Source organism: Macrotis lagotis, chromosome 2 (assembly GCF_037893015.1).
Source record: "Macrotis lagotis isolate mMagLag1 chromosome 2, bilby.v1.9.chrom.fasta, whole genome shotgun sequence".
NCBI lineage: Eukaryota > Metazoa > Chordata > Mammalia > Peramelemorphia > Peramelidae > Macrotis > Macrotis lagotis.
The window spans coordinates 173,405,804-173,424,132 of record NC_133659.1 but is presented as its reverse complement, the minus strand read 5'-3'; the positions used below and the strand labels follow the sequence as shown (position 1 = coordinate 173,424,132).

The 18,329-nt window shown below is 41.1% G+C and overlaps 1 protein-coding gene across 2 annotated transcripts; it reads left to right on the top strand.

Annotated features, from left to right (window-relative positions):
* Positions 1-3,240: 3,240 nt before the first annotated feature.
* On the top strand, positions 3,241-18,057 carry SUMF2 (sulfatase modifying factor 2). Of its 2 annotated transcripts, none has more exons than XM_074223604.1 (9): positions 3,241-3,350; positions 4,831-4,951; positions 7,800-7,914; positions 9,186-9,230; positions 9,722-9,872; positions 10,535-10,590; positions 10,832-10,916; positions 11,123-11,273; positions 12,496-18,057. In XM_074223604.1, the coding sequence occupies exons 1-9, from the start codon at positions 3,275-3,277 to the stop codon at positions 12,578-12,580; spliced, it is 885 nt and encodes a 294-aa protein (XP_074079705.1). In that variant the 5' UTR covers positions 3,241-3,274; the 3' UTR covers positions 12,581-18,057. The 2 variants fall into 2 exon arrangements, with proteins under 2 accessions (XP_074079705.1, XP_074079704.1); XM_074223603.1 differs by having other exon boundaries at positions 4,795-4,951.
* The last annotated feature ends 272 nt before the right edge of the window (positions 18,058-18,329 follow it).

Sequence of the window (18,329 nt, the reverse complement as noted above, 5' to 3'; positions counted from 1 at the left end):
GTTTTTGCAAGGCAAATAGGGTTAAGTGGCTTGCCCAAGGTCACACAGCTAGGTAATTATTAAGTGTCTGAGGCTGGATTTGAACTCAGGTACTCCTGACTCCAGGGCCAGTGCTCTATCCACTGCATCACCTAGCCACCTAGTCTGTGGTTACTTTGAATGGGATTTCTCTTTCTAGTTCTTCCTGCTGTATCTTGCTAGTCATAAATAGAAAAGTTGAGGATTTATGAGGGTTTATTTTATATCCTGAAATTTTGCTAAAATTGCTAATTGTTTCCAGTAGTTTTTTAGATGATTTTTTGGAATTCTCTAGGTAGACTATCATTGTCATCTGCAAAGAGTGAGAGCTTTGTCTTTTCCTTCCCAGTTCTAATTCCTTCAATTTCTTTTTCTTCTCTTATTGCTGAAGCTAGCATTTCCAATATAATATTGAATAGTAGTGGTTATAATGGGCACCCTTGTTTAACCCCTGATCTTATTGGGAATACCTCTAGCCTTTCCCCATTGAATATAATAATTCTTGTTGATGGTTTCAGATAGATACTGCTTATTATTCTAAGGAACAGTCCATTTATTCCTACACTCTCTAGTGTTTTTAGTAGGAATGGATGCTATATTTTGTCAAAAGCTTTTTCAGCATCTATAGATATAACCATATGCTTTCTGATAGGTTTGTTATTGATATAGTTAATTATTCTAACAGTTTTTCTAATATTGAACCAACCCTGCATTCTTGAGATGAATCCTACTTGGTCATAATGTATTATCCTAGTGATAACTTGTAATCGTTTTGCCTAGATTTTAAAGATTTTTGCATCTATATTCATCAGGGAGATAATTCTATAATGTTCTTTCTCTGTTTTAACTCTTCCTGGTTTAGGTAACAGTACCATATTGGTGTCATAGAAAGATTTAAGCAGAGTTCCATCTTCACCTATTTTTCCAAAGAGTTTATATAGAATTGGAACCCATTGTTCCTTAAATGTTTGATAGAATTCACTTGTGAATCCATCAGGCCCTGGAGATTTTTTCTTAGGGAGTTCAACAAAGTCTTGTTGAATTTCTTTTTCTGAGATAGGGTTGTTTAGGTACTTAATCTCTTCATTTAACCTGGGCAACTTATATTTTTGTAAATATTTGTCCATTTCACTTAGATTGTCAAATTTATTGGCATAGAATTGGGCAAAATAATTCCAAATTATTACTTTAATTTCCTCCTCAGTGGTGGTGAGTTCACCTTTTTCATTTATGATACTAGCAATTTGGTTTTCTTCTTAATTTTTTAAATCAATTTGACCAGAGGTTTATCAATTTTATTGACTTTTTCATAAAATCAACTCTTGATTTTATTTAGCTTTTTTGCTTTCAATTTTATGAATTTCTTCTTTAATTTTTAGAATTTCTAATTTGATATTTAATTGGGGGTTTTAAATTTGTTCCTTCTCTAATTATTTTAGTTGCATATTTAGTTCACCGATTTCCTCTTTCTCTAATTTATTCATGTAAGCATTTAAAGATATATCCCCTGACTGGCTTTGAGTGAATCCCATAGGTCTTCGTATGTTGTTTCATTATTGTCGTTATCCAGGATGAAATAGTTAATTCTTTCTATAATTTGTAGTTTGATCCACTCATTTTTAAAAATGAGGTTATTTAGTTTCCAATTAGTTTTGGGTCTATATCTCCCTGGTCCAATATTGCATATGATTTTGATCACATTTTTTTAGTGTAAGCATTTATACCTTGACAACTGACAGATAACTACTGATCAATGTTCAGTGGGTTTTGTTGAATTCTAGACTTTGAAAGTGATAGAGAAAATGTCAATAATACAAGTTAGATTTATATATTGTATATACCTCCCCCAACCCCTGTCCCAAGAGCTGGTTGTTAAACATTTACTGTACACATCTCTGAATATGGAAGTTATCTACATAAAACTAACAACTAGACTCCTGAAAATGGATAAAATCCATCTAGAACAGGAGTTATTTGTTTTTGGTTTTTTTTGCAAGGCAGTGGGGATAAGTGGCTTGCCCAAGGCCACACAGCTGGGTAATTATTAAGTGTCTGAGGTCAGATTTGAACTCAGGTACTCCTGACTCCAGGGCCAGTGCTCTATCCACTGCACCACCTAGCCGCCCTTAGAACAGGAGTTTTTAAATCTTTTTTTTTGGTAGCAGGGAAAGTCTTTGGTGAAGTCTATTCTTTGAATTCTGTTTTTAAATACTGTAATTGAAAGAAATGATAAATTTCAATTAAGAGGTTGCTGAAAATAAAATAGAAAAAAATTTTCCCATCCAAGTTCACAGGCCCTCTGGAATTTATCCCTAAATTAAGAGTCCCTGACTTAAATAATAGAGGGTTGAAAAAAGGTGCCAGGACAGAGAGCCTTGGACTCTGGCAAACCTTTTCTTAGACCTTCTAGCAAGGATAATGATCCAGCAAAGAGAAAGTTTTAGGTTAACACATTGGATAGAATGCTGAGCCTGGAGTCAGACAGACTCATCTTCCTGAGTTCAAGGCAACATAAGGGCTGATGGGCCGACCCCACAGAGTACTGGGGTTGGAGTCGGGAGAACCAGGAGTCAAGTCCTTCCTTTGACACATTACCCTGCGCATCTTATCTTCTTGGTATCATTGAAAGTCTCTAAAAATATGTTACAAGTGCGCTTGGGAGGATCAGCTCTGCTGCTCTTTACCTTCTGAACACGCGGCCCCAGCAAGAGCGACTCGGGAGGGTTATTGAGGCCTCTCTGGTTCGGCCAGGTCCTGGGTCTAAGAGCTCACATAATGCAGTGGGGTGGGGAGAAAGGAGGGGTGTGGGGGGAGGTAGGGTGAGTGTGGGGGGAGGGTGGGTTGCACACCCCCAGTTCTGCTCACTAGAGCCCCGGCAAAGAAGCCACGTGATGGGACCCCCAGGAAGGGCAGCAGCCTCGCGCCCATGCGTGAGTGAGGGGCGGCTGAAGGCGGGGCACTCCGCGTGGCTCCCCGGCCGGGGAGAGGCGCCCCGCTTCCCGGCAGAGCCGGGCTCCGCCCCCGCGCCGGGGCCCGCAGGGGCCGGGCCGGAACTGCGTCGCCGCTGTGGCTCCAGCCCCGCTCCGGCCCGGCTCCGGCCCCGCTCCGGCCCCGCTCCGGCCCCGCTCCGGCCCGGCTCCGGCCCCGCTCCGGCCCCGCTCCGGCCCGGCTCCGGCCCCGCTCCGGCCCCGCTCCGGCCCCGCTCCGGCCCGGCTCCGGCCCCGCTCCGGCCCCGCTCCGGCCCCTCGCGTCGGCCATGGGCTCCTTGCTGCCGCGGCTCCTGCTGCTGCCCACCCTGGGCCTGGTGCTCCCGGGCCTGGGGCCGGGGCCAGGTCAGTGCCGGGCCGGGCGGGCGGCGCCCCTGGACTGCAGCCCCCGCCCCCGCCGGGGCGCCCAGCCCAGCCCCTCCCCCGACCCCCTCCCCAATCCCCACGACCCCAACAGTCGGAAGGAGTCTTGGGTCCTAGGAATCCGGGTCTGGAGCTGGGAGGGGCGCTGGCCGTCCTCCAGTCCCACTCCCTCATTTACAGATGGGGAAACTGAGGCCCGCAGAGTTTAGCAAGCTCTTGCCCAAGGCCACGCACACTGAACCGAATTAGAAACCCCAGATCTGGATCCCTCCTCCACCGTGCCTCGGGGTGTCCCTTGAATCCTGGGGTAAATCAGGCTTGGGACACTTCCCTATCAGGGTGGCCCTGGCCGAGCGGGGCCAGGCCTGGTCTGGTCGAGTGCCCCGCTATTGTGGTGACTTCAAAATGACATCGATTCGGAGCGTTTTATAAAACCTCCCCAGCTGCAGGCTCTCCCTCTTTGAAAGATACAGTCACTTGGATAGAGTTACTTTATATTTAAGAGAGAGGAGGGTCATAGCCACACGTGGACACACTTTGCCCTGGTATTCAAGGTCCTCGGCCTAACTGGATACTCCACATCCCCAAGGCTTCCTTAGCTTTGCAGGTTCTGCATCTTATGCTTAGAACATCCTCCTCCCTCCTTTCTCCTTTCCTCTCCTTGTATGCTTTACAATGTAGTTCAAGGGTCCCCTCCTCCAGGAAGTTTTTCTTGATTTCCTCTCTCACTCTCACTCTACTTCAAGTAACATTTCTTTTTTGAAACTCTGCATTGTATGACTATGATCTGTTATAGTTATCTGGGTTTGTGCCTCTTAATAAGTTCCCAGATAACACTTCTAAACTGTGTACTTTTTCTTCTAAACAAAATATTTTATTGGGGATGGCTAGGTGGCACAGTGGATAGAGCACCAGCCCTGGAGTCAGGAGTACCTGAGTTCAAATCTGGTGGTGGGCAAGCCACTTAACCCCATTTCCCGTGCAAAAAAAAAAACACTAAAAAAAATATTAATTTTGACCAGTGACCCAGACATTTCCTTATGACTCCTTCCCCCATAGAACAGGTCTTTGCAACAAATTTTGTTGTCTTGTTTTGGTTGTGTCTGACTCCCTGTGACCCCAACAAACATAAAAACTATGGGCATCAAACAAATACCACTATGTATAATGGGTTATCACATTGCTTGCCTTCTCAATGGATGGGGGAGAGGTTAAAAGGAGCGAATTTGGAACTCAGAATAAAAAAAGAATGTTAAAAAAATAAACAATTAAAATAATAAAAATAGAATTAAACTTTGTCATCTCCCCCACCACCACCCAGCTAAGCACAGTTCTCAAGCATTCTGTAAGAATTGAATAAATGGTTATGAATGAATAGATGTATGAGTGAATAAGTGAATTGCTCCTTGCTTTATATTTATTGCAGGCAATGGACAAGATAACAGTATGGTTTATCTGCCAGGTGGGACATTCCAAATGGGGACAAATTCTCCAGATGGCAAAGATGGGGAAGGGCCTACTCGGGAAGTAACGGTGAAGCCATTTGCCATTGACAAATACCCCGTCACCAATAGAGATTTCAGGTATGTCACTCTCTTGGTCATTGTACTCCTCTCAGTAATCATCCTCTTTCTTAACCTGCACATCTATTGGCAAAAGATATTTAAGGTTTTGGGTTTTTTTTTTAAGTACATTTACTGGGTTGGCTAGGTGGTGCAGTGGATATAGCACCAGCCCTAGAGTCAGGAGTACCTGAGTTCAAATCTGGCCTTAGACACTTAATAATTACCTAGCTGTGTGGCCTTGGGCAAGCCACTTAACCTCAATGCCTTGCAAAAACCTAAAAAAAAAAAAATTACATTTACCATTTCAGTTTGCCTTTATTTCCAAATTAGCATAAGGGAACTATTGTTTCCTTCCTTAAAGAGACAAATATATGAACTAGGGACAGATAAAGCAAAGAAAGAAAACTATAGATCATTATTATTAATGATTACCAATTTAAAAATTTTGGGATTTGGATAAGGAAGTTAGAAAGTTTAAGGGACTTGAATAAATAATAGGAATGAAAAAAAATTAAGTTTTGTGCTGTTATAAATGACTTCAAAAGTGAAATAGTATAGTATTGTCATCCTACCAGCTTACATTCTAATGACAGAGACAACATTTAGAGGGAAGTGGTGACCAGGAAAGGGAGTTTTTGTCTGGGGAATGATGGGATTGGTAAGGTAGAACCATAGGGCAACTATTTTCAGAAACAGTAGTGATACTGATTCACTGACTATTCCTGAGAGCAGGAGATGTGAGAGGGCACGCACCACAGTGGAAGAATAAGTCGCAAAATGTTCCAGATGGATGGCTGGGTAGGATGGGAAGTCTTGTCTGGTCTGATGCCTTCTGGGTTAGATGGATTTCACTCATTCACCAATCACAACAATTTAACCCCAAGGTAGAAAATCTGAAATGAATGAATTAACTAATCCAGCGACTTTGAATTTATCCAAGGTCACATGGAAAATTCATAGGAAAGAAGCCAAGTGTCCTGATTGGCTGGCTGGCTGACTGGTATACTTCATATAAGTACAGCATTGATGGACCTGGGCAAAGGGAAGATAGTCAGCCAAGCAGAAAGCCCGTGTATCCAGAGGTTAGGAGTGGTGAAAAGCAATACCAAAGTAGAAATACTAACATCTGGACTTGAGGGATTGATGGGCCTTGGGTTTATCAGAAGTTTGTCCAGATTTCAGAGAGCCTCGTTGGAGAGAATGGCCATATCAGGAGTATACCTTCAAGATATAATATCAATCAGTTCAAATATGACCTCAGCCACTTAATAATTACCTAGCTGTGTGACCTTAGGCAAGTCACTTAACCCCATTGCCTTGTAAAAACAACAAAAAAAAAGATATATCAATCAAGGATTATAGAATTCAAGGGTGGCTCAACAGCATGCTTTTCTATCTCAAATAATAACCCCCATATAGTGTCTAAAGAATAGAGTTTTCTCCTCTTGTTCTGCTAGTGTTATTATTCTCATTTTCCAGATAAATCATTTAGTGTAAATAGAGGAAGTGATTTGCCAGGGTCAAAAACAGCTTTCAGATGATTAAGATGGAACTTGAATCTAGAATTCTCTTAATTTTGAGTCTAGCAGTTCTCTCCATTAGTAATGTCTTTTTTTTTTAGGTTTTTTTTTCAAGTCAATGGGGTTAAATGTCTTGCCCAAGGCCACACAGCTAGATGATTATTAAGTGTCTGAGACCAGATTTGAACTCAGGTACTCCTGACTCCAGGGCTGGTGCTCTATCCACTGTGCCACCTAGCCACCCTCATTAGTAATGTCTTAATGAAATACTACTCAGCCTCTGAGAACGAGCTCAAATGTTGCCTCCATGGAACTTTACCTAATCCCCTCCTCTGTACCCCATTCCCAGCAGGCATGATTTTGATTACACACACACACACACACACACATACACGGAGAGAGAGAGGAAATAATGAAGAGAATCATAGATACTCCCCCTTCTTTTAAAACACATCTGTGTGAAGGGTCAAAAGGTGAACTCTTGGTAAAAAGGAAGATGACATTATAAATGGAAATGAATGCAAAGTTATTTATTGAAGGAAAGTGGGCTGGATCCAAGGAGACTTCTGCAATGAGTAATGGGGAGAGCAAGTCTTTTTATAGTATATTGGAGTGTATAGGAGGCAGGGTAATATGGTTTCTGTAGGGACTGGGAGCTATTGGGGTCTCCATGGGAGGATGTGTTTTGTTTGGGGATTCACCAAGGTGAGATTGTGCATGGTTTGGAGTTTCTATGAAGTTAGGGTTCATGTCCTTAGGAAAAGATAATCATTGGGGCTCTACTGAGCAACAATGAAACTCAGGCCTGATTATTCAGTCAGTTCCACAGATCTTTGTGATCCATAGGACCACAGTACACCAATACTGTTCATGGGATTTTCTTGGCAAAGATATTGGAGAGCTTTACCATTTTTTTTCCAGAGGCAAACAGTTTGTTAAGTGACTTGCCCAGGGTTACACAGTTGGTAAATGTCTGAGGCCAGATTTAAACTTCTATCTTTCTGACTCCAGGTCCAGCATTCAACCATCCCCTGAGACACCTAGCTGCCTCTGAAAAACAAATCTAATAAACCTTATAGAGTCTTCTAAAGTGTTTCATACCTTTCTTCTGAATCTTAGTGTTTCCTGCATCTTTTTTGCTCTTATGACCCTTTTCATTGTCTTATAATTATTTGTGAGTAGCTCATCTTCCATACCAGATTGTAAACTGCTTTTACCAGGGACCAGTCATATTTGGATCCTCACAGTGGATTCAGCACAATGCCTTAGATTTAAGGAGGAAATGTCTGTTGAACAAATGAATTAGGGAACATGAAGGATGAGCGAGGAAACATTTCTTCTTCTAGGGACTTTGTCAGGCAGAAGAAGTACCAGACAGAAGCTGAATCATTTGGGTGGAGCTTTGTATTTGAAGATTTTGTATCTGATGAACTGAAAAAGAAAGTGACCCAGAAGCTAGAGGTAAGAGGAATCAGTGATGGCATGGCTAGTGGGAGATAAATGAGGCAGGACCCAATGAGCTGGGCAAGAGCTGGGGAGGGAGAATGGAGGCAGGGGTAGACCTGGAATTGGGTTATCATGAAGAATCAGATACAGGAGGAGAAGCTGAGACTCTAGGCCCCAGTTCCTTTGTCAAATGACTCCTAAAGTCTCTTCTGGCCCTAACATTTTGGACATCATATCATTAGAGGTCAAGGATTAGAAAGAACAGTCTTGTACTTTTTTTTTTAAATTAATTTTACACCCCCCACATGAAAAAACAAGTTTTAACATTCACATCGGGTGGCTAGGTGTTGCAGTGGATAGAGCACCAGCCCTGGAGTCAGGAGTACCTGGGTTCAAATCCGGTCTCAGACACTTCATAATTACCTAGCTGTGTGGCCTTGGGCAAGCCACTTTAACCCATTGCCTTGCAAAAAAAAAAAAAAACCCTAAAAAAAAATTCACATCCAAAACTCTGGGTTCTAAATTCTCTCCCTTCCTCCTACTCCACTCCCCATCATTGAGAAAGCATATTACTTGACATAGATTTAAAATGTATAGTTATAAAGAACATTACCACAATAGTCATATTGTAAAAATAACAATATCTCCAAGAGAAACTTCAAGAACAATAAAGTAAAAAAGTCTGCTTCAATCTGTATTTATACACAATCAGCTGTCTTTGAGTTGGACAGTATTACTCTGAAGGACCCTGAGTCCATTCTCATTTTTTTCAACTTGGGAGAAAGTAGCTCAATGAGAAGCAAAAAACTCCATGAAATTGAAAAGGCCTGTCAGAGGTCATCTGGTCTAAATTGTCTATCTAAATACCCATCTTTAGGGGAGCCTATACAAATACAGAAGGAGGGAAGCAGATGTCTTTAAAAAATCTTCAAGAAGGATGCTTTGGGGTAGCTATGTGATGAAGTGGATAGAGCATTATCCCTGGAGTTAGGAGGACCGGAGTTCCAATTCGGCCTCAGACATTTAATGTGTAATTTTGGGCAAGTCACTTTACTCTACTGCCTTGCAAAAAAAAAAAGCAAAGAAAGAGAATGCTTCAACCTTGCTCAGTACCACCAATATCCTCATCTTGAATTCCCTAGGCTTTTACCCTGCATCCTTAGTTTTGAACTGAGCAAGTCAGGGGGTGGAGATGGGAGGTGGGAGGCCAGAATGTTGGGAACTGGGACAGTTCAGTTTAGGAGCAGACATTTTGATGCTTAGCTGATCCTCTTGTCTGTTTGCAGTCTGCACCCTGGTGGCTCCCAGTGGAAAAGGCATTTTGGAGGCAGGTGAGCTTGAGTCCTTGAGTTCTCATCCCTTTAACACCTGCCCCATGTGGTCCCATTCTGGAAGCCTGGCCTCCTGTCCCCAGAAACAATAGCTTTCTGTGGATGACAGAACAATTCAGGTGAAAATTTTGAGTCAAAGGATGTAGATCTGAATCCTTGATCTGTTTGCTGATTAGCTATGTGACCTGCTGCAAGTTACTTACTTTTCCTGGGTTTCAGGTTTCTTTATTCATGAGACCAGAAGGTTGGATCTTCCCTTTCAGCTCTAAATCCTAAAATATAGTTAATGCCCTGGAGACAAACATCATTCTTTCTTATCCTAGTTTGAATCTCAGCTATCCCACTTACTGTCTATGACTTTTGGCAGGTTACTGCCCTTTTCTGGATCTCATGTTCACCAACCAGAAAGTGAGTGTTGTACTCAGTGACTTCTAAGTTCTGAAGTTTCAGAGCTGTGAAGGTATCTTCTCTACCTCTTCCTGCCCAATCAGCCTGCAGGTCCAGGCTCTAGCATCCGAGACCGGCTAGACTTCCCTGTGCTGCATGTGAGCTGGAATGATGCCCAAGCTTTCTGTTCATGGAGAGGCAAGCGACTTCCCACAGAGGAGGAATGGGAGTTTGCTGCCCGAGGAGGACTGAAGGGTATGTCAGTCTTTTCCCACACAATGACAAGGTCTCACAGGGCAGGAGAAGAGTACTGTGTTTGGGTCAGAGTGGCTGTGTGACATTTGGCAAGTTACTTAACCTCTTTGGACCTCAGTTTCCTCATTTGTAAAATGAAGGGATTGGAGTAGATGGTTTTCTAAGTTCCCTCCCAATTAGATCATATGATCTACAAATTGCTTCCAGTCTTTCCCTCTCCAGGCTAGCCTTTACATAGCTGGCAAAATAATCTTCCTAAGGCACCAGTTTGACCATGTCACACTCCTGCTCAAACACCTTCCCTGGCACCCTATTACCTATAGAAAGGAAAAAAAAAATCTATTTCTTAGCCTGGCAATTAAGGTCCTCCACAATCTCTGGTTGAATTGTATGAAGGAGCAGGACAAAAAATGATCCTCTCTCCCTTTTCATCACCCTCTTGTCCTTTCCCTCTTTTTCTACTTCTCCCTCTCCCCCTTCCCTGTCTCTTCTCCCCTTTCTTCTCTTTCCAGTTTGCTTATTATTTCCTTCAGATTCTCCCTCTTTCTTGCCTTTTTCTATTTCCTTTTACCTTCCTATTGTCCTTTGTCTTTTCCTCATCTCCTTCCTCTCCTGATTTTTTTTTCCCCTTTCCTCATCTCCTTTCTCTCCCTTTCTGATAGGTCGAGTGTATCCCTGGGGAAACCAGTTCCAGCTCAATCGTACCAATCTGTGGCAGGTAAGGCACTCCATACACCCCTCTCCCAGGGCTCGCATGACCAGGGGTCAGAAAGATATGGTTTCCCCCTTTGGTTCTCCTTGCACACTCCCAGCACATCAGGGAGGTGGTCACCAAAGGAGACTTAGAGAAGCTCCTAGGTCAAGACTTAATTTAACCCTCCTTCAAGGGAATGGCTGGCTGGCCTGGTCCTGACCTGTCTATTCCCAGAAAGCCCTGATCCTGACTTCTTTCTTCCCAGGGAAAGTTCCCCCAGGCTGATACAGCTGAGGATGGTTTCCATGGAGCCTCTCCTGTAGATGCTTTCCCTCCCCAAAACAACTATGGTAAAGCCAATCATGATGTGTTTCAGGCACTAGCATGTAGTACCATGGTTTCTCAAGCTTTTCTCCTTATGAGAGTTAGGCTTACCTTGGGGGTCCCAAGTTACTCCTCAAACTTTCTTTCCCTTCCCCAGAGAGTGAGTGGGGAGTGATACTGGGTTGTCAGGCATAGTCTTGACCACTGAGCTGAGTCTGCCACCATTCATCAGGACTCTATGACCTCATGGGCAACGTGTGGGAGTGGACAGCATCAACATACGGACCTCCCATCTCGGGCCAAGAGAGGAAGGTTTTGAGGGGAGCATCCTGGATTGACACAGCAGAAGGTTCAGCCAACCACCGGGCCCGAGTCACCACTAGGTAAGAACAATGACCCCTGTTCCAGGGAAGGAGGAGAGAGGCCAAAAGTTTCTTGTAGGGATGTATGAATCTTGGATTAGCCATTTAGTACCTGGTTCACCTCTCTGAGCCTTAGTTTTTCTCATTTGCAAAATGAGAGGCTTGTGCTTGATGATGACCACTGAGGTCCCTTCTGGCCCTAGAACCATGATACTGGAGCCCTAGGTCTAGGAGGGGAGGAAGCACTGCTGCTAGCAGTTTAAAATACTTTTCCTTAACCTGGTTTCCCTGGTCATGTAGAGCAAGGGCCGGGAATATCTGGCCCCCAGGTCATATACAGCCCTCAGAGTCATTTGGTCTGTGCTTCCAAGGCAACTGCAAGTGGGACTCAAAACTCAATAAATCTAGGTTTTTAGGAGTGAATTAACTATTTCACCAAATATAGAAGACTAATTTTCAAGTTGATAATTTTATATGGCCCATGAATAATGTTATAAATATCCAAATGGTCCTTGGCAGAAAAAAGGTTCCCTACCTGTCTAGTGGTTATCAAGCTTCCAATGTAGTTAGGGTCTTTAAGTTACATATTCATATCTTTCAGGCTTCAGCTTATTGTCCTGTTTTCTCATTCCCCATAATACTCTTATACAAGAGGGTAAGGAGGGAAAATCCTACATTGGCATATTGAGGTGAATTGGTGGCTCCAGGGTTTGCTTTAGTCAATGATCACAAAACCATCAAATATAAAGCTGGAAGAAGACCTGATGTCATTTTACAGATGAAGAAACTGAGACCCAGGGAGGTTAATGCGATTTATAGGCTCTTAGATCCAGAGGGTGAAGGGAACCACAGAGGTCATCTGGTCCAACTTCCTTATTTTATAGGAAAGGAAATTGAAACCTAAGGAAAGCTAAGGAATTTCCCTAAGTATACACAGATTTGAGTTATACAATAGAAGTGGAATATGTTCCCAGGTGTTTAGACTTGAGGTGATTTGTCCAGTCATATGGGCAGTTCTTCCTTAATATACTGTGTAATATTTCACCCTTTTCTAAGTACTTGCATACTTCCATCCTATAAAACATTTGCTGTTGATCTCCTTTTATAGATGAAAGCTTAAGAGAATTGAATAATAACCTCTCAGTTCAATTCCTCTTTTTTTGCTCTCATTTTCAGGTGAGAGGGGAAATGATTTCTCAGGTCTTGACTCATTGGTTCTTTTCTTCCCACTCTCTGATGACAGGATGGGCAACACTCCAGACTCTGCCTCTGACAACTTGGGCTTCCGCTGTGCTGCTAGCCTAGGCCGGCCTTATGGAGAACTGTGAACAGAGAACAAGAAACAAGGGGGAGAATCCCCCATGGCCTGCCCCATGGCCAGCTGGGACTCTCATCTCAGCCAATGCCTTATCAACAAAACATCAGACCCAAATGAAGGGACAGCTGGACTAATTCCAAACTCCATCCTGGCCACATCAACAGTTCTTCCTTTCTCAATCTCCACCCCACCCCCACCCCCCTAGCCCTTCACTGAGTCCCACTGTGTCAAAAACCCTGGCTGAGGCTGAGAATAACCAGGACCTACAGGACTAGGCCCAACTCCAACTCAGGGAACCAAAGCCCTCAGTATTAACTATAGTTTAGGTGTGGCAAACACACCCACCTTGCACATCAGGAAGAGAAACAAAGCTTGCAATCAAGAGTTATGAATTGTTGGAAATGGGATGGACCTTCAATAACCTAGAATTGAAGTTAGAATACAGAAGTCAAACTAATTTAGCCATAGATTACCATAGATTTGAGTCTTGAAATATCTTGTTGGTCCAGAGGGTAGGGGTGAGAAGATATGAGATTGTGGAATATCGTCCCAGAATCAAAGACAAGAGTAGGGAAAATTTTGGAATGAAAGATGAAATTGTTTTTTTCATACTAAAAAAATGTTGTATATATTTTAGATATGTCATAATTTACACTAATATTTTAAGTCAGTAAGTCATATTTAAAAGGGAAAACAGCACTATTAATAATAGATCTCTCATTTCTTAGGTTCTATCCCCTACCGCTCTTGCTGGTTGTGTGAGGATCAAATCAAACAGTACAGTGTCTAGCACTCTATATATACTCATTCCCTTCCTTTCCCCTCCTCTAAAATCTAATTTGGGAATCACTGGTCTTGTACAAACTCTCATTTGACAGGTCACACTCAGAAACTGTCAGGACAAGTGCCTGCTTTTTTCATTTGGTCCAGGCTGGTCTTCCAAGGCAGGAAGCAGAGCCTATCCTTCATCTGGGACTTCAGGATGGGCTCCTAATTAGCAGAAAGGAACCCTGCTCCTCTCTTAGAAGACCCAACAAAAGGGTGCCTAGGAGAGTCCATTGAGACAGTGTCAATAAAAAGGCTCTGCTCTGAAAACACTTTCCTCTAGGCATGTCCGTAAGACTATCATTGGGGAGGGAAGGGGCTGCCAGGATCACACAGCTCATGCCCTACAGAACTGGGACCAGGGGCCACATGTCTTTGAGTCCTCTTTACCCTCTGGCAGTAATTACAACAGGGACACCATCTCCTGGGTCAGGGGCTTCATGAGTCTTTGTGGTGCCCACACCAGAATCAGGAAAAGAGCAGACTTTGGGGTCAGCCTTCTCCTCTGGATTAGGAGTCAGAGGCTCTCCCACTTACTAGTGATTCTGAGCAAGTCCTTAACCACTCAGGGCTTGAGTTCCTCTATAGAATGAAGAAAGTCAGATGACCACTAGAGTCCTTTGTAGTTCTAAAACTTTGACCCCTTGTAAGCCAGTAACAACACTGGCTAACATCTTAAGAGACACCCTGGCCTGGTGAATGGGGACTAGGCTTAGAGCTAGGAAAAACTGGGTTCAAGTCCTGCCTTGTTCATGTTTTGGCTATATGACCCCAAACAAGTCACTGGACCTCAGTGCTTTAGCCAACTCTGACCTGAAATCAGAGTTGATGCTGACCTGCATTGGTAGGATATTTTTCATTAAGGGTTCCCACTTCCACTAGTCACCAGTCAAGTCTCTCCCTTATCTTTTGATCATCATCTAGCCCCTCTTTAGACAGCTTCCCTTTTTATGATCTCAGTGCTTCACTTTCCTGGCTGTTCAGGACAATGTACACCTTGTCGTTGGCCTTTCTAAAATGTATCCAGAAGTCTAATATTGTGTACCAACTGTGAGTGTACAGCACCAGGGATACAAAGAAAGGCAAAAACAATCCTTGCCCTCAAGGAGCTGAATCTAATGGGGAAGACAACATGTAAACAGCTAAGTACAAGAAATATTGGATAAACTGCAAATAGTTTCAGGAGCAAAGGCAATGGTGTTGGGGGAGACTATGAAAGATGGCTTATTTTTTAGGTTTTTGCAAGACAGTGGGGTTAAGTGACTTGTCCAAGGCCACACAACTGGGTAATTTTAAGTGTCTGAGGCGGCATTTGAACTCAGGTCCTCATCACTCCAGGGCCAATGCTCTATTCACTGAGCCACCTAGCTGCCCTGAAAGATACTTTTCAAAAAAGTTTTTATTGATGTCTTTTTTTTCCCCATCAGTTTTTCCCAGTATTATCCTCATCCAAGGGAGCCATTCCACATAGCATAATTTTTTAAAAACAAAAAAAAGGGAAGGGAAAAATTCAGTATTACTGATCATAGTAAATAAAATATAATTGATCAAAAAAGACTTGAAAATATATGCAACATGAAACAGCCATGGACCTTCTACTATAAATGTCTTCTTATATCTTGTCTTTTGAGACTTAACATTTTTTTTCTGACAGGCTTTCTATTTACACTACTGTAGTTGTTGCAAATGTTATTTTCTAGGCTTTATTTATTCACTTTGCATCTGTCCAAGTTGATTTTTTCATGTTTCTCTATATTCATTACTTATACTTTTTGTGATATTTTCTTTTTAAAATTTATTTTTAACAATATGCACATGCATATTTTTAAGTTACAAAATTTCCTTCTAGGGCAGCTAGGTGGTGCAGTGGATAGAGCACCGTCCCTGGAGTCAGGAGTATGTGAGTTCAAATCCCACCTCAGACACTTAATAATTACCCAGCTGTGTGGCCTTGGGCAAGCCACTTAACCCTATTTGCCTTGCAAAAACCTAAAAAAAAACAAAACAAAATTTGCTTCCACTCTCCTTCCCACCCCACTCCTTAGCTACCAGGTTAACATTGTACATATTCTGATAAACATGTTTACAGATTAGTAATTTTCAGAATGAGGAATTAGGATTAAGGAAAAGAAATACATGAGAATTTTTAAAGTGTTCATCAGATTCTGAAGTTTTTTTTTTGAGTTTTGTTTTTTTCTTCCTCTAGATGGGGATGATATAGTCCATAGCCAGTCTAATACAATTGTCTTAGCTCTCTGCACTGCTGAGAGGAGCTGCTTCTATCAAGGTTGTTCATCTCCCAATGCTGTTGATATGTACATTGTTCTCTTGGTTCTGCTCCCTTTGCTCAGCATCAGAGCCCCGTAATTTCTTCCATGTTTCTCTAGAATCCAACATTTATGGTTTCTTATAGAATGACAATATTCCATAGTATTCATATACCATAATTTATTTAGCTATTCCCCAACTGATGGGCATCTCCTCAATTTCCAATTCTTTGCCACTGCAAAAAGAGCTATGAATATTTTGGAACATGGGGGACTTTACCCTTTCTCTATAATTTCTTCTGGATATAGACCTAGAGTTGGAATTGTTGGGTCAAAGGGTATTAACAGTTTTATTGTTTGGGCATAATTCCATATTGCTCTCCACATTTCCTTTTTTAAAAAATTTTGTTATCTAATTACATACAAAGATAGTCTTCATCCTATTAAAGCAAGCTTTTGAGTTCCACATTGTTCTATCTTCTTTCCTTCCCTTCCCTGTCCCCATGGCAGTGAATAATCTGATATAGGTTGTACATGTACAATTTAAGATGTCATTTTTGTGGTTTGTGGGTTTTTTGTGGAGGCAATTGGGGATAAGTGACTTCCCCAGGGTCACACAGTTAAGTGTCAAATGTTTGAAATTGGATTTGAACTCATGTCCTCCTGACCTCAGGGCCAGTTCTATCCACTGAGCCACTTAGCTGTCCCCTACTTTAAAATTTCTTATAGTATATTATTATATTACAGTAATATTCCATCACATGTCATGTATCATAAAGTTTTTTTTGCCATTCCCCAATCAATGAGAATCTACTTTGTTTTCAATTCTTTTTTTTTTTGCAAGGCAAATGAGGTTAAATGGCTTGCCCAAGGCCACACAGCTAGGTAATTAAGTGTCTGAGGTCCCGTTTGAACTCAGGTCCTCCTGACTCCAGGGCTGGTGCTCTATCCATTGCGCCACCTAGCTGCCCTGGTTTTAATTCTTAGCTGTCACAAAAGTACTGCTCTTTTATTTCAGTGTATTGGAGACACTTTTTCTTATGGGGTATAAACCTTGCAATGAACTCTCTGGGTCAGACCATAGACATTTTAATCACTTTTATTTTCTAATTCCAAATTCTTTTTTTTTTAGGTTTTTTCAAGGCAAACGGGGTTAAGTGGCTTGCCCAAGGCCACACAGTCCAAATTCTTTTTCAAAATAATTGTTATGATCTACAGTTTCACTAACAATGCACTAAAATCCCTTCCTGAAATCCCTGTCATCTATGCCAATTACTGGATGTCAGTAAAAAAATCAGGGTTATTTTGATTTATATTTCTTTTAGTGATTTGGAAATTCCTTTATAATTATACAATATAATTATAATTATACAATTCTTTTAAGAACTAGTTCATAGGTTTTTGACTTTATATAGTAAGAAATCTGTCTCTATGTCTAAATTGTTTATATATCTTAGATACCAAGCTCTTACCAGAAAATGAGTACAAAGACTTCAGGAAAGGTTTCTTGTAGAAGGTGGGATTTTAACTTATACTCAAAGGAAGTCAGAGAACTGAACTGTGATATCACAGATGTAATCTGACTGAGTCAAAGTATTGAGGGATTATTACCTATTTAATCCTGAATACTGCTACATTAGATTTTTTGAATGACAGGCTGACTCCTTTTTTTTTCAAATAAGTCTTTATTTAAATACTTCTAGTACAACCAATAAAAATGAACCAAAAAACAAAACAAAAAGAAAATGAAAACAAGCCCCCCCAACAACCCCACTTCACATTAAAAAAAAAAAAGCAACTGACACACCTTTAAGTATTTCCAGTTTCCCTTCATAGCACTCTTATAATCAAAAATGTTCAACACTTTTGGTAGTATTTTTATAGCAGATAAATTTTTTTCTAAATTGAGAATCTCCAACAAATATTTGTATAAATAGTTGGACTTGTTTTCATCAAACGCACTTTCAAAACAATAAAATGAGCTTAAAAATAAATTTATGACACAATACAAAAATATGCATGCTGGAAACAAAAGGTACACTAAATATACAAAGTAATGAAAAAGAGGCTAAATAAGACAAATGTTTTAAATCTACATTCTCAAACAAAATGCACAACATTTATGCTAAAAAAACCCCAGGTATTTAAAGAAAAGTACATTTCAAATGAAATGTCAATGATGCCAACAAAGAAAAACAAATACTAACTTCTAAAATGCTTGATTATCAAGAATCAGTAATGGTATGAAATAAATGAAACTCAACAGTAATGGGCACTGCTATAGGAATATCTTGGGAATAGTATTAGTAATGCTGAATGATGCAAGATAAAACCTTTAAGCCCTTGGCAAAGTTGTTTTTGATTTCTTTTTTAATATAAATATTTTGAGTCCTAAAATCAAAGTATCTCCCTTCTCATTTCATTTTTTTCTTCAATGAGTGAATAATTTCTTAATTTTTTTTGGTTCTTGTTTTATAAAGTGGAGTAATTTTGTGGTTATTCTACTTCCAAATGGAAATTTAAGTTTTACAAAGTCAGGTAAATTTGTACAACTTATGATTATAAATATATACCATGCATGAATAGAACATTTCCTTTTCATGATATTTTTATAACTATTTCCAGTTTTACTAACAAAAATCAACTTTTTAAAATGTTAGCTCTAAA